The 16808-nt window shown below is 39.9% G+C and overlaps 1 protein-coding gene across 3 annotated transcripts in view; it reads right to left on the bottom strand.

The window, feature by feature from the left end:
* Nucleotides 1-7438: 7438 nt before the first annotated feature.
* Nucleotides 7439-16808, bottom strand: part of trip12 (thyroid hormone receptor interactor 12) — a 70524-nt gene continuing 61154 nt past the window's right edge. For 2 of the 3 annotated variants that reach the window (XM_057347412.1, XM_057347413.1), the window contains 16 exons: nt 16492-16649; nt 16335-16408; nt 15799-15998; nt 14084-14211; nt 13809-13960; nt 13395-13537; nt 13151-13307; nt 12966-13064; nt 12729-12843; nt 12492-12646; nt 11245-11409; nt 10673-10837; nt 10475-10588; nt 10265-10359; nt 9096-9199; nt 7439-9022 (listed from right to left, as the gene is read on the bottom strand). In XM_057347412.1, the coding sequence (XP_057203395.1) occupies nt 8826-9022; nt 9096-9199; nt 10265-10359; nt 10475-10588; nt 10673-10837; nt 11245-11409; nt 12492-12646; nt 12729-12843; nt 12966-13064; nt 13151-13307; nt 13395-13537; nt 13809-13960; nt 14084-14211; nt 15799-15998; nt 16335-16408; nt 16492-16649 (2221 nt within the window). In that variant the 3' untranslated portion in view covers nt 7439-8825. Of the gene's footprint in view, nt 9023-9095; nt 9200-10264; nt 10360-10474; nt 10589-10672; nt 10838-11211; nt 11410-12491; nt 12647-12728; nt 12844-12965; nt 13065-13150; nt 13308-13394; nt 13538-13808; nt 13961-14083; nt 14212-15798; nt 15999-16334; nt 16409-16491; nt 16650-16808 lie in introns of all 3 variants that reach the window. The other variant, XM_057347411.1, reaches the window with a different exon arrangement.

Raw genomic sequence — 16808 nt, 5'->3', positions numbered from 1 at the left:
GGTTATTTATTGGTTATTTTTTGCAACCAGAAAATAACCATAAAATAACGTTCTCTGATGGTTATTTTCTGGTTATTTTTTTGCAACCAGAAAATAACGTTCTCTGATGGTTATTTATTGGTTATTTTTTGCAACCAGAAAATAACCAGAAAGTAACGTTCCCTGATGGTTATTTTCTGGTTATTCTTTTGCAACCAGAAAATAACGTTCTCTGATGGTTATTTATTGTTTATTTTTTTGCAACCAGAAAATAACCAGAAAGTAACGTTCCCTGATGATTATTTTTTGGCTATTTTTTATGGTAAAAATAGTCAAAACTGGTAAACGTCAGTGACGTGAAATACATAAATTATAAGATCACATTAACACATGTTATACTGACCAAATGAAATTAATAAATGTGCCTTTTAATGGCTGAAAATAATAAACTAGTTAAGCTAAATGAAAATGCAATCATATATGTGTATTTCTTTAGTGTGGTTGTCTGTTACTGTATGTGTGCGCGCTCGAGCACGTGCATTCTCCGCTCCGTCGCGCACTTCCGTCATTTAAAAATTAACGGTCATTTCGTTTTACCTCACCCACTAACACATTAGTTTAGCGGTTTATTTATTTTAATTTTTTATTTAAAACCGTACAGATTTGAGAGTAAACTTATATTTTCGTGATTTTCGATTGATTTGACACATCTAAATCAACAGACCATGATGTAAGGACTGAAACTCAGGGCTTTTGATTGTTAAATCTAAAGACGGAGCCGCGCTATACTTCTGTGGTGAGACAATAATATTGTTAGCCTGAAGATAATTCAATGTTTATTCTTCTGTCAATAAAAATCTGCTTTAAATATTGTGTTGAAGTCATTGGTTATTTTATTTCGATATCTATAATGTCTGATGTTGAGGTAGGCCTACACACAGTGTGGTTTTATTAGAAATGATATACTGTGCTGTTTAAATCGAAAATTAGGCTACTTTAGTGATGAAAAAGGAATTATTAGGCTAAAAGAATAATCTAATGCATTGATTTCATCCTCCATATTGTGTGGGATGATGCAGTTTACTTATTTTAATTAGATTAGATTGCGATGGATAAAAACACAGCATGGATGTATTCATTACTGACGTGTAAATGGACCGAGAAAAATATTTTAGGCTAACGTTCTGGGAACGTTCCCATAACGTTAGTTTCTGGTTCCCAGAAAGTTTTTTTAAGGTTTGTTTTTGGTTATCTTTACGGAAATAAAACGTTAGTTTCATGGTTTCTATAACGTTAGGGTAACGTTCCCCTAACGTTAGTTTTTGGTTCCCAGAACGTTATGGGAACCAGAAACTAACGTTCTATTAAAATAAAAAAAACTTTCCTGGAGAACCAAAAACGAACCTTAGAAAATAACGTTCTGGGAACCAAAAACTAACGTTAGGGGAACGTTCTGGTAACCAAAAACTAACGTTAGGGGAACGTTCTGGAAACCAAAAATTGTTAGCTGGGTAGCTACCTTATCACTGTTAAGAGTTCACCCCGCTAGGTATAAAGTTTAGTCAAACTGCAGCGACACAGCAATTTTTGGCTAAATCAAAGACGGCGCCAACCGCGGAGCATTTCAGTGCATTTAAACCGTGAAAACCTGGCTACAATTTATGCTGCAATTATAATGATAGAAAAGTTAACCTGCCACGGCATAGCTTTTGGATCGTGTTGGTCTAACTTTGGCAAATACAAAGCCCCTAAATTCAGCTCTCTTTTCCTGCTATAGCTAGCTGTTCAATATGTTCCGGGTCCTGCGCTTTTGTTGAGTAAATACTGACTTAATACTGACATACACTAGCAACATATATGATCATATAAATAAGGGGTTCCCAAACGCAGGTATAATCAAAGGTATCTCTTGGCACATCTTTGAAATAGAAAATAGGGAAAAACATACATTCACTCTCTTTTAGAATGAAAATGTTTAATTGTAATATCAAAATACCTTATTGTAGAGCTGCACAATTGTGGCTTACTTGTTTACATTATTACCCTTGCTATTGTAAGTGTGATAATAATTAATAATGTTGATTATATTTTAATGTTTTAATAAACGCGGCCATAAGCTACATGTCATGACAGAACCACGGGAGACCCAAGTGCGGGGGAAAAAACAGAGTCTTTATTTGTCACAGGTGAAGGCAAGGGAAAATATAAATACAGGTCGCGAGCTTCTCCCTCCAGAGAAGCAGAGAGACCGAACGGAGAGTCGAGGATGGGCTGCCGGTGCTGAGATGGGCGGAAGCGCCTGGTGGCCTCACTCGACTCAGAGTCCACGTAGCCTGAGAGGTGAGAAGCTGCGCCTGGAGATGTAGTCGGTTAGTTCTCTCGAGAAGACCGCTGACTGTGATGACCACTGACCGGAGCGCTGATGCAAACTGCTGGGGAAGACAGATCAGAAGGAGAAGCGAAAAGAACAAGGAAGGTGAATATAAATACCAAGAAGCAAGACTTGACTTTGACTAAGGTGGAATCTCTCCAGTGAGAAAACACAAAAACAAGGAAACTTCTTCAGGAGAGCCGCAGCAACCCCTGGGGCAGTCTGGGCAGACAAAATCTACAACGAACAGACACTGGACAACAAACACAGAGGGAATTATAAAGAGAACGTAACGAGGAGATCATAATCAGGTGTGGAGTAATTAAGGGAACGATGAAGTCTAACGAGTGAAGAGCCAACAGGCGTGTGAGCACGGAGTGGAAAAACACCAGTGCAAGAGAAGTCATACGAAAACACGAGGGTGGGGCAAATGACGCAGACACAAGCACGAGGCCGGCCGAAGCTCGGTGACAGCCATGTGCTCGACAAAAAACAAAACAATCCCCGTGCCAGGTGATGACCCGACCAAACCGTAACACTACATGCTTCGCGCTGTAAATGCGCCGCTTGCGCATCCAGTGTCCAAGCAATAAACGTGTGAACTATACAAGTAATTGTAAGTTACTGGAATAAACTTTTTTAATGCATCGCAACAGCAAGTAGCTTTGCGTGACCCTCCGACCCACAGTTTGAGAACCTTTGATATGACCATACTACCAGTTAGTGTAGCGGGGTTAATACATTTGGGCATGAGATTGCGGGTTCGCACACTCATTTCAAAATTAAATAAGGCCGTTTGATCAAAAATGTCTCTAGACGTAACCAGTGGCCGGTCAATAGGGGGCGCTGGGGCGCCGCCCTCTTAGAGTTATCCAGAGAAGAAAGCTACTTTAATATGCCAACAATAAGTTTAATATATATCGCAAATTAATAACGTAATAAAATAATTTAGTCGTACTATTCCACAGTTAGTAATATTATCATTTATCAAAAAATCAAAATTGTATTTTGTTCATACGTGTGCGGGGCGCCGGACAAACGAGTGTGTATGTAGGCACGAACATTTTTGAAAAGCATGTGATTTGAGGCTGAGCTCTAATTGGCTTGTTTCAAATCGTCCTTGCTGCGCCCCAAACCCTCCCACTTTTGTTGTAAGCGAATCAATATTGTTTTTATATTTTTGGCCTCATGTGATTGGACCGTTCTTAACGCCTCTCATTACCGCTCAGCAGATTGTCATTTGACTGACAGGTACTGATTAACGTGGAAGCAAGCGAAATTATCTCGAGATGAAAGAAAATTCGGTTTTATCTTTACAAGAATACCCGTTCCAAAGGCGTTCGGATGAAGAAAAAAAACAGATCAAGGAGCTTGGACCAGATCGACCCAACTTGCAAATTCAGCAGCAGTCAAGTGATCGCGGTCGATCTTACACTCGGTGCTTTTCCGGAACTTCTGGTGACTTCAACAGAACGAGCTGTTGGACTGTATGTTGTCTGTTATGAGGGAACACATAATCCAAGAAGCACAAAACAGCGATTTTCTATCAATCCAGGCCGACGAGACCACTGATATTGCCACACAGTGCCAACTTGTGCTTGTGCATTGATGGCAAAAGCAACGTACAGGAGAGGTTTTTTGCTTTTATTCATCTGCATTCAACTACAGCTGATTCCATCGCTACAGCACTAAAAGAGCATCTTACTGTCATCCTTCCAGAAGATCAGAAGAGTAAACTCATCTCCCAAGTGTATGATGGAGCCAGCGTGATGAGAGGTGCCACTGCAGGTGTTCAAAGGAAGATTCAAGATGTGTACCCAAATGCCCATTACATCCACTGCTATGCTCATCAGCTCAATCTAATAATGCAAAAGGCCACTTCTCACATACCCAAAGTTAGATTTTTTTTCTAACATTGGAGGATTTGCCAACTTTTTTTCAAGATCAACCAAGCGCACAGATGTTCTTGATAAAGTAGTTGCCCATAGACTACCAACATCAAGCAGTGTTAGATGGAACTTCCACAGCCGTGCCATCAATACAGTGTTTGAGCACAGAGAGGGCCTCATTCGCTGTTTTGAAACTATTCGAGACTCAGGTGACTTTGACCCTGTTACCACCAGAGAGGCAGGAGGCTTTGCCATGCTGCTGGGGGATCAGGATTTTAATTTTTTTCTGCAACTTTTCCACAACATCATGCCAGTGCTGTAGTACTCTCGAGACGTTTTTTTTATCGTCTCGGACTTGTCTTGGACTCGTTGGTATTTGAACTCGGACTTGGTCATTCTATCATGGTTCTGCCACTAGGTCAAGAAAAGCAAGACAAGGTGGGACAGAACCATGACATAAGGTAGCTAAGAGTGCTCCAGACCAACCTTCCCAACGTATAACTTACAGAAGGTATACTTAACTAAGAACGTTTCAGGAAACACATATTAACGGTAAGGTACAACTTAAGGTATAACTTAAGAACGACGTAGCGTTAAGAAGGTTTCGGGAAACGCGGCCCAGATCATTCACACTGTAAAACTAATTTATTCATTGTCGATTGATTTTTGTCTAATAATTTTTTATGTTTGAATAACATTAATAACATTATATGTTTGACGTAAATTTGACTTGGCCAATAATTGTTTACCTTTGAATGTTTTACATTGATTTTGGTTCCTGCTTCGCTTCTTGAAAAGGTCTCCTACAAGTCATACTTTTACAAAGATTTTTTTTGGCACTTAAATCAGAACATTTCTATAACTTTTTATAAATATGGGCCCTCACCTGTATTTATGTTTTGGGGAAATACCGGTAGATTTCGCGCCATGCAAGTGAGATTAGCTAGTGGGAACTGTGTCATTTCGCCATTGCGGTGACTAAAAATCCAATTACTTGCAATAAGTTTCGATGTCTTGTGTAGGCCTATTTTGGTAATTGAATTAATCTTACGTTTCATTCATATAATGAAAAATCAAGTTTTAGGGCTACCCTTTATAGAAAGAATGAATGTGTATTTCCCCCATATTCCATTTAAAAGTATTTTGGTGGCGAAATAAACCTGTTTAGGTGGTTTCTGGAATGAAATTGTTTGAAATATACTGTATGTAATACAATAAACATTTTTTAACTAATGCTGCTCTCTACATTTTTAACTGATTGACATACGGACTATATTTCAGTAAGCCGTGCAATTTAAACATAACTTCTGATGTGCATTTATGTTCATGGCATCTATAATAAAAAAAGAGACGACCGTACACATGTGCGTGACATCACGTGTGGGGTTAGGGGCTACTACATCCCTGAAATTAGTTTGCAGGGAGGGATGTCTGGGTTATAATAACCAGTCCCGCGTTTGGCTTTTGCGGACCTGGGATAACGCATTCTTAGATTCCTTGTGTGCCCGTTATATTCAATTAACTTGTAAATGAAATGTTTAATCAACCACTGTAAAACATGCCCATTCTCATGAATGAAATGCGTATAAATAACACGCGCTGTTGCAATATCGTGTAACTCTCCAAAACAACGGGTGTCAAATTTCCCGTTTTTCAAATTAAAATAACGAGAAATACATAATGCATCCCCTAAATGGCCTAGTATTAATCATCATTAATACGGATATAATGATTAATCTTAAAAATCAGAAACAGTTTAGCAATAAAATCCGAACAATATGTAGCCCATACAATTTTCATGAATAATGATTATTTTCTGTTCTTTCTTCCAGAGCGCATCATAAATAAATAACATTTTCTGCGCTACAGGTTTTGCTTCTTGTTCTGGTGTTAAAGTCTAAGAGTTTTCTATTGATTTGTTCAACACAACGTACTTTTCTGCTTTAGTTTTTATTTATATAATAGGCTACAGATCAAAACCAAACAGACATGGAGATAGAAATAACATAGAAAACGACATCAATGGATTTATATGTGGTGTAGCCTACGGTGGTTAGAAATCATGCTTGAGGTCCCATAGTAAAACAAAAACAGTTTTTGTAATTTGTCATGTTAATAACGTTCCAAGTCCGTTATGTTATTTACACTTAATACAGAAATGCATGCACGGCTACGTTGCTGCCCAGGACAAGCAAAAGTGAGCGCGATAAAACCATAATTCAAATTCTGTGTCCTCATAAACTACATTTACATAAATAAATATTGGAATAGTTTCATGATTTTAAATCTTCGAAAATAATATTAAAAAATCTGCCATTCCCTATATAGTAATTATGTTCAAGATTGCAGAAGCCCGTGCGCATCAGTGTGCTCTTTCTTAAATTACACTTATTTTCCTCCTGTTTTTTTCCTGTAAAGCGGCATTGAAACACTTCGAACATTGCAAAAAAAGCACTACATAGAATTTAATTGAACAAGTTAAAAAGCTCCAGTAGCAGCAGTTTTTCCTTTACATATTTTAATGTGGGTCCACAATACTGTAACCCATTGAAATTGGTTGAGAAATGTAAACGTTATTCACGAGTTCGCCAATGCAAATAATAATGATGGCAGGGATAATGCTGATAGCAGGGGTAGGTAAGATATGCGTATGGCGTGCTGTCCAGGGAGCGGGCTCCGAGCTCGCCGGTTCCTTCTGAAAACTGAAGTTGTAGCTAAACGTACAATAGTATACGGCTAACTAACTCCACAATCTGACATTATCAGTGAATGTTATCTCTTTTAAGATTTTCAAGAATTTGACTTAAAGGTCCAGTGTAAGAAATTTCGTAAATCGCTTCTTTGCCGAAGGAAATGTTGTATTTACAAAACGCGCTCTGTAGAGCAGTTTGTCCGTTTAGAGCTACTGTAGAAACAATATGGCGACTTCCATGCAAGGGGACCCACGTTGTATGTTGATAGAACTTGCTCATTCTAAGTTCATAAACATAATGCTTCATTGTGTAAGGTCTTCATACATACTCTGAAGACATAGTTATGTATATTATATTGCATTTTTGTCAATGCATCCCCCACAAAATTACACACTGGAGCTTTAAATGAAACACTTGGCCAGTATTAAAACACACACACACACACACACGCACGCACGCACGCACGCACACACACACACTGCTGCTGGGTCAGTAAGAGGCCAGACTGAGTCAAACAATTACTTTATTTATGTTCAGGTAAAAACATGAACCTGATGCAGTAAATTATTGCAGATCTTAGAAACCAGCACATGAACGATGAGGACAGGAGAGCAAACACTGGAGCCTCCTCCTGGCCACAGACTGCAGTGCACACCACGGTTTGTTCCAAGCCAGCAGTGCAAAAATAAACTACAGCAAGAGGAAAAACAGAAACAATAGAAAATTAAAAAAAAAAAGGCAGCCACCTCAAACCGGGTGTGAAAACTGCATATAAACTCTATATCATTTAATGACTTTTTTCTTCTTTTTTGAAATGCAATCTGGCCGTGAAACCATAAAATAAGACCAGCCAATTCTTTTAAATGAATTTCTTGTGCTCGGCTACATAATGGGATTAGAGCCCGGCTTCGTCAGCCAAGCAACTTCAGCAGGCCCGTCAATAAGACCTCAAGTCCCCCAGAAGTCCAGCAGAGGCACACTACTAGAACCATACACGATGGATATCTCTTCAACAGAGCAGACACTCGATGTGAAATATTGGCCAGAAAACTATTTCAACTTGGGTTAAAAAACAAAACAATAATAATAATTATAATAATATTATAATAAAGATACTACGCTTCCAACGCTACCCGCATTCAGCCAACTGGAACTCTCTTTGAAAAAATTCTCTCAAATAAAAGAAAAACGACACACGAGAGGAAAGAGAAATTAAATGAAGTGGAACCAAAATGCAACAAGACTCGGTGGGGTATAATACAGAACATGGGGGAAAACTGGGCAGGAGAGCACACATCTATTCTATCAAATGTGTCGAATAAGCAAAATCTGCAAATGTTTGTCTGTACAAATGATCTTTGGAGCTATAGGAACCCTTGCCTGCTCGATGAACGCCCCCTCCCCAACAGGAACACACAGTGAAGATGTCATCCAACAGGAGAGAAAGAAAACATCCCTTTTTTTCTCCACACGTCAATGAGTTTTAAAACATCACCCAGGTTTTTCCCCCTCTTTCCGGACATCTCTCAACTACTGATATATTTTAATAATCTGCTCTTGAGTGTTTTCTTCTTAATGTTTCTTACAAAAAAAGTGTTTTTTCATTTTCTTTTTAAATCCGATGAGTCGCATAACACCCTTTCCTCCGGCTTGGGAGTCAAAAGGAAGTCTCTTACGCTCTATGGTTTAGGTTTCTGCAAGCTGCTTTTCTTTAAACAAGTAGGCTGTACATATTTTGCCTCGATGTGAGTGGTCGAAACAAAACAAAAACGGGAGGGTGGGGGGAAATGAAAGAGGAAGAAGAGGAAGTCTAAGGAAGAAGTCAGGATTTCTGTGGTTCTGCAGTGAGTCGATTGAAGGCCATTTCTGAGTGAGAGGGTGCAGGAAGTGAGATCAGGACAGGTGGAAAGACTGCTGGCCCTCGCGGGCGGCGATCAACAGTTTCTCGCGCATGATCTCGATGCTGGAGTAATCCGGCAGCTTCAGGTAGTTCACGCACGTCATGACGGAAGGAAGGAAGTCGTCCGGGTTCTCTGTCGACTCGAACGTCTTCCGAACGATGGTGAGAGGGGGGTTTAAACTCCGGAATCCTGAAAGATAGAGATCGGGTGAGCGGAGAACGCATCTCTGCAGAAACGTTACATTGTTGAGATGGTTTCTCACCTCCGACGGGAAGTCTGGGGCTCCCTGTGACGAACTGCAGGAACAGTCTCTGCTGCTCTGCATCGAAACTGCTCAGAACCTCAAACAGGAACCGCACCGCACGGCTACACACACAAACAACAAAATCTCTCTCATTTATCATTCTCATCTGTGTTTAAAGGGGTCATATGGTACGAACACGTGTTTTTCTGTGTCTTTGGTGTGTTATAAGTTGCCCATGCATGTATTACACACATAAAATTGCAAAAATAAAAGTGTCGAACAAAAGATGCATTCTATCTAAAAGCGAATGCTCACCCAGACCTGCCTGAAACGCCTCGTGTAACCACACCCCCACAAATCTATGTCAGTTTGTGGTATGATTTGACTAAGACCGCCCAATGTATACGCAAGTAAGGTGGGCGTACCTGTCAGTACAATTGCTTTGGAACTAGGCATGGGCCGAATACCGGTTCCAAGGTATACCGAGGTTTGAAAGAGTCAAGGTTTCAAAACCACTAAACTTTTCTGTGATACCGTTTCTAAGGTATGAGCTGCGTTTACACAAAAATACATAATTAAGTCATGTAATGCAATGTTTGATGTTTAGGAACTTATATATACGCTATGACAAAAATACATTTTTTGAAAGAGTATTAGAATTTTAAGGCTTTATTTTTACCTGACATATATGTTCTACGAATGTTGGTTTAAAATAAAATGTATTTGTGTCCAGTTGAAAAGTTGTTGTTTGTATACGCAGACATTTGAAAATACATTTTAGTGTTGTAATTGCAATACCGTGAAACCGTGTCACTTTTGGTAAAGGTTATCATACCGTCAATATATCATTCCGCCCCATGCTTATTTGGAACCTGATATTCCAAATATGGTAAGAGGCGTTACAATTCCGTCACACGCTTGCAAGTATTCAACCAATCACTACGCACTGGTTAACTGGCCAATCATAGCACACCTCACTTTTCAGAGCGATGAGCTTTGTAAAAAATCTGCGCGTTTCAGAGAGGCAGGGCAAAGAGGAGATACAAACATGCACGGTATGTGGAAAATACAGCGTTTTTGAACCTTAAATCGTGTATACACATTGCATTACATCTAAAACAAACGATAATATTCGTTTTAGCCGTGTCATTTGACCCCTTTAAACGCGCGTTAGTGTGACTGGGTACCTGTCGTGCGTGTAGCCGTGGTCCGGTCTGCAGCACTCCATCAGCGTCTTTACATCCCACGACTCTGACTTACTGCCGCACAATAACTGATCCAGCTGTGCAAGAGAAAGCGAAGGAAGAATAAACTAAATATCAGCAGCAAATCTCGAAAATGCTAACTTTCCCAGTATTTGCTTATGTGTTCTGTACAGTTTATAAGACAATACTCACCTCTTCAGGATAGAAGTACTGCAGGTGATGAAGAGGGAACACAGACTCGAATCCTTCCCTAAAAGACTCGAACTGCCGTGACACGCCCTCATTGAGGGTCCAGTACACCACCAACTAGTCAAATAAAGCAGGGACAGTTACAACGGGAAATTCACACCACAAAAACAGATTAGGGTGACCGGTTATTTAGTTCCCTACTCTGAGGTATTCCTCAAGGTTGTGAATGGTGACTGGCACGTCTTTGCCTCCCTTCTTCAGTTCGATGTTGGGGAATCCGGGCAGAGTGAAGTCCAGCCCCAGATCCTCCACTGAGCAGCCGTTCATGTTGAGACTCTCCAAGGCCTGCTGCAGGGTCTCCCGCGTCTGAACGACACAAGGACACTTATTTGTCATATGTTGCACACCGGAGCTTAAAGTAGTTCACTCTCAAAATGAAAATTCTGTCATCATTTCCTCACCCTCTTGTCATTTCAAACCTGTGTGACTTTCTTCTGCAGAACACAAAAGATATTTTGAAAAATGTTGGTAACAGAACAGCACAGCCCCCCATTCACTTCTACTGTAACCAATGCAAGTGAATGAGGGGCTGTTAACAACATTCTTCAAAATATCTTCTTTTGTGTTCTGCAGAAGAAGTCAAACAAGTTTGAAGCGTCAAGAGGGCGTGTAAATGATGACAGAATTTTCAGTTTGAAAGTGAACTACAACTTTAATGATGCAGAGATTTGGTTGCATACTATGTGTTTGTAGAGGTCAGAGTCAGGGCTCACATGTGATCTATCCTGCTCGATTCTCTTCTTTTGGCGGATGATGTCCTCCAGATGCTGGATGGATTTGGCCACACCGGGATCGATGTTGACCAAGTCATGAGAGCTGATTGACGACTCGTGCCTCAACATCCACTTATAGAAGGGCAAACCTAGAGGCAAATCCAACTAGACACGCAAATATAAGGCGATGTTAACCTAACTATCACACAGCAACTGTGCCAATAATAAATAATAAAATATTAAAGAAAAAATGTAGGGAAAAAACATGAATAAAAGAACACATTTCTAATAACCTGGCACATGCATTTTAAATATTCTTGCCCGTCAATGACCCTTAGATTGTAATAAATTATACATTTGTATAAATCTCTAGAAATTGATCTATTTATTGCAAATTGAAAACAAATAATTGATTTATTACAAATTTATCAACATTTCTAGTGTTATAGATGGTTTTATCAGACGCAGAGTTAACTTCAGGTCTGTTTGTTTATCGGTCTGGCTAGTGGCTAATAATATAACTTTTTATAGTTTAATCAATTTCTATTCATGTCTTATTGTATAATAATTGTATAAAAAACTATTTGTTGAATGGGTCGTCTAACTTTGTCACATTTAACAGTTCTTATAATGGCAACCCAAACTAATACTAGCTAGACATACTTTTAACTTGCTAGCTAATGTAATTTCTTTTTCTTGCTATCAGAGATAACCTGCAGGAACTCTATAGACCGTTTCATCGGACGTAAGCCTGGACTTCAGTAAACTTTCGGTCTGGCTAGTGTCTAATAATATAACTATTTATATATTATTTCATTTATGTTAACATTCATTTATATTATTTTATTGTATAATAATTGTATGAAATAAACGATTTGTTGAATTTTGTTGTATATAAATTTGAATGAATAAACAATTTGTTAAATGAGTCCTGTAGTTCGGTCGCATTTAAAGAAACCGTATGATACAGTGACATCTAGCGGTTGAGATTGGTATCGCAGTCTAAATTCAAAATACTGGAGAGACAAGTTTAGCCAGGTAACAGTTCTTCTTGGTTTCTTTTGCTTGTTATCAGAAATAATCTACAGGCACTCTATTGTTTGTGAATGTGTACCGGAAGTTAAGGGCAGTCCATGAACGCCCGCATGTGCAGTAACGTTTGTTTATGTTGTTGCTTTGAATCCGTCTATAGTGTTAGTATGACATTTACCAATAATCTAACTGTACATCTGTATGGGTGAACGTACCAATCTGAAGTCCATGATGGCTTTAGCCATGAGCTTGCCAAGAAAACGGAACTTCATTTTGATCTTGGCGATGTGAGCTGGTTTGGTAGTTCGTCCGAAAGGTACAGCGAACAAACCCCTGGAGCTGAACATATACTTGGTTCCCTCGTGACTCCCTGTGGAGAGACAGAGAAAGACATTAAAGACAGCGCTAGACGATTTACACAAATGCACCACATATCTATGATGGTCAGTCACCTTTAGGGTTGGTGAGAGCCACTTCCTCTCCTCTCCAAAGTCCCAAATCAGCCCTTTGCAACTCCTGAGACACCAGAGCGTAGAACTCTTGCGTTGGGCCGAGACCTGTTCCCACCTGACACACGCAGAGACAGGGCAGACGTTAGGTCATAAAAGACTTCAAGGTTTTTTTTTGTCCTCCCATTGGTTGTTGAGACAGTGTTGCCTCATGGATGGATGTCTGTTCATGATCAATACCTCATTCTCATACTGTATCTCCAGCATGGCTCTGGAGCTCCCAAGGTCCTGCATTACAGACTCTGCCTGCTTCAGGAGCTCATCACGGTTTATCGTTCTCTACAGAAAAACAGCAACAAGTTTACACTTGTGATTTCACACACAGTCCCAGCATTTGAAAGCCGTAACAGGAACTGCATGGCAACCTTCTTCCTGTCGAGGCGCGGAGCGACGCGGCTGTCCTGCGAGTCAGACTGGTTGATCTCAGGGTTGGTGTCGAGCAAGCGTTGCATGGCGCGGTCCCGGTCGAACGCCGTTACGTAGAAGAGCATCTGCCGTGTGTCGAAGGGAAAGAAGAATGGGCTGGAGAAGAGAGAAGAGCAGAGCTGTAAGGTACAGAAACACAGGACAGGGATGTAATGGACGGAGAGAGTGAAGAGTTTGCGGTACCAGGTTTTGCCAAGCTCGGTGAGCCAGGTGGGGATGTTTCCAGTCATGATGACCAGCGGATCCTGTAACTGTCTGTTGGCCTTTGCTGTCAGTTTACTGTTAATAAACTCGCTGATGGGAATGATCTCCTTACACGCAGCATTCTGACACACAGGCGAACAGTTAGGAAGGTAAGAAACACGTCAGGTTATTTTGCATTTCACATGTTCAATGACTATCATTATTTGTGTAGCACATTAAATATTGATTTCAATTTGTTGATTTGAATAAAAACAAAAGGAATACTGTGACGTAATAATACTTTATAATAATAATAATACTTAGAAATACAATTTTCGTTGACTTGAGACATGACAACTTCAGATATTTTTCAGTATGTATACAGGTGTATGTTGGTGTGTTTCTCACACTCACATCATACAGGTAAAACCAGTATCTACTGATGGAGTGCAGGACCCTCAGCAGCAGTATCACCTCCATGGAGGGATCATCAAAAGTGATGCCCTCCGGAGGATCAGAAATGAGGTACGACTCTAACGGGTTTGTCACGCTGGGACACACACCCTCTAAAAACAGCAAAAAAACACACACATACAGAGGGTTGTCTGAATCAATAGCGATTCTGATCAAGTTCACGTTGAATGCTGGATGTTAAGAGTAGATGGACTTTACAAGTGTTTTCTTCCTACCGTGCCACAGTTCATCCTGTTTCTTGGCATTTCGAGGGGAGGTTTTAGTAGGCGCCGTCTGTGCGCGGCCCCTCTTCCCTCCAACGGCGTCTTTACAACCCTCTTCATCCTCTCTGACCGGCTTATACCTTCGACATTTATCACCAATATGATTAATATTACAGATTACCAATAACATATTAAAAACTGGAAGTTTGCGATGAATTCAACCCCGTTACCAAAAATAGCTGAATGGGTAACAGGGTTATGTTAAAATAAGTTGATGCTAAAACAGTTTAGAACCAAACACTGGTTATTAATAATTCCTCATTTAAAAAACTTAAACTGTAAAGGGATGCAAACTCATTGGGGTGAAAAAAGGTGACAATGATGCCAGACCCCCCCAACACTATATGTTATATATAGTCATAGATTATATATAGTTATATAATTATTACAATTTGTATTTCATATTATTCAGTGCACATAATCAGAACAGTCCACGGTCTGCTAAAAGTGGCTAGAATAGACAACCACATGAAGAGTTTATTTGCAAAACCAGATAACTCAGTTTTTGTTCATTTTCATAAATCATGTTTATCGTGTTTTTACTGTTACTTATCTGTATTTTTTTAGTTATTATTACTTAATCAAAACAATCCAACTGTTTAAATGATCGTACTTGGAATGCACAATAAAAAAACATAGTAAATGAAAATGTTTTTGCAAATGAACTCTTCACATTTACTTCAAGGTGCTCTGTTCACACAACAGCTTACAGTTACAGCTCTAGTCTAAACATGAATGAACTGTCAAACTCCTAACGTTATACTATTTGCACAGCATGCCTGTAACCATAGTGACAGATTTCAATGTTATTTTTACACAAGAGGTTGCATTGTAACAACAACGTTAGGTGTGATACTATCAGCAATGTTGTACTAAAAACCAAACGCAACACTCACATGCATATGTATGTTGTACAAGACATCTGGAGTTGCATTGTGGCGTCTATGAACGCTTGTAGACGATCACATTATACTGTAGCGCAGCTGTAGATAGATTGGCTGTGCAAAACATTAAGAAGCAGTTTGACATCAGCTCCGTGCTTTTATTAGCACATTTAATGTTACGGGGAGTGACGGGTGACATGACAGACAACTAGTTGTCCAGTACGATTCCGTTTACACATCAGGGCTTCTCCGTAAATGCGGTGATAGCGGTTGTCACAGTGTGTTAACGCACTTACCCCATATTATGTTTCTTGGGTCTGGGTCTATCATCAAAACATGACCCGCAAACTGGCTAGTGATTTGACATCGTTACCACGACACCTGGACATGATTCTCATAATTTCATTCACCGCGACCCCGTCCAGAGACTCACAGACCCCCCTCAACCCCATTTTCAAAAACTCATCGGATCTACACGAATCACAATAATGACCCATTTTGGATCCAAAACGGCAAATTTCGCCGAAAGGTATTGTACTGTATTTGAACAATGTTTGATCTTTTTTCTTCAAGTAAATTTGGTAACAGGGTTGAATTGACGCACTTTAAAAGATAAGAATTCACTTGCGTTTCTGTCTCCCGGTAGAAAGGGTCAAGTCAAAATGAGGGTTTTTTTTGTAAAGAAGTAATTGAACACCAAACTGTATCGTATTTATGAAAGCTGCCTAAAACACGAATGAACATGCAGCCTGTAAGGGCGTGAGCGAGTAGTTTATTGTGTACCATATAGTGTGTGTTTTGGTCCAGATGCCGGCCCGTCCCAGAGGGTTTGCTTCATCATCTGTGCTCTCTCTCTCCTCCTCTGCCTGTAGACTGAACTGCCTGACGGCCTGATACACAGTCATGTTGTACGGCAGCAGGTGCTCGCCTATGTAGAATTGCAGCCTGTGACGTACACTCCCAGAATTCAGAAACTGGGCAGCCTTTGAGAAAGAGTTCAAAGTTCATGGGGTTAAGTTGGAGGGTAAAAAGACTTCAATCTTCATGAGCACTAGTGGTAGTGTACACTTCAGCCATGTCCGGAATTAAACAATAGCTTACTGTTTGGAGAACACTGCAGGTTTTATATTGACTAATAATACTGAATAAAATTATAGTATTAACAGTATTAAGCTACACTGTCATCATATGACCTCATCACTGGAAATAAAACTGCATTGAAGCTAGAAAAACAAATCAAATGGATTGTGGGTAACAGTTCATATAATTCGATTCAAAAACGATTCAAAATAAAAACTGAGCAGAGACGTTCTCCATACCAAAGACTCATCGATCTCATCATCTGAACCATCATCATCACTATCTTCATCTTCCTCTCTTATCCTTCCATACCCTGAGGAGACAAATCAAATCATCTCATCTTACAAGTCAAACACCACAGAAATGAGTCAAGCGTGGTTAGATTTGTGTGTGTACCTCTAACAACAAGGTATCTCTCGATGGCCTGTACCAAAGCCAAGGGGTCGATCTTGACCGGTCCTCCCTTCCACTGTTTGACATTAGTGCAGTCTGGATGTCTCTGCAGCTGACACTTCAGCTGATGGGTGTTGAAAAACTTAAGTGCTTGTGAACCCCTGCAAAACACAAATAACAAACATCAGAAAACAGAAACTCAACCGAAACACAGGAAGTGCAAGGCAGACAGAGAGAAAGTTCGGTTTATTGAAGAAACAAGTTGAAACGATCCGATATACTTGAATGAATATCACTGGGTCTGAAACGCCACATGACAC

This window comes from Triplophysa rosa, linkage group LG12 (assembly GCF_024868665.1).
Source record: "Triplophysa rosa linkage group LG12, Trosa_1v2, whole genome shotgun sequence".
NCBI classification, from domain to species: domain Eukaryota; kingdom Metazoa; phylum Chordata; class Actinopteri; order Cypriniformes; family Nemacheilidae; genus Triplophysa; species Triplophysa rosa.
The sequence above is the reverse complement of the archived record's forward strand: the minus strand, read 5'-3'. Positions and strand labels throughout refer to the sequence as shown.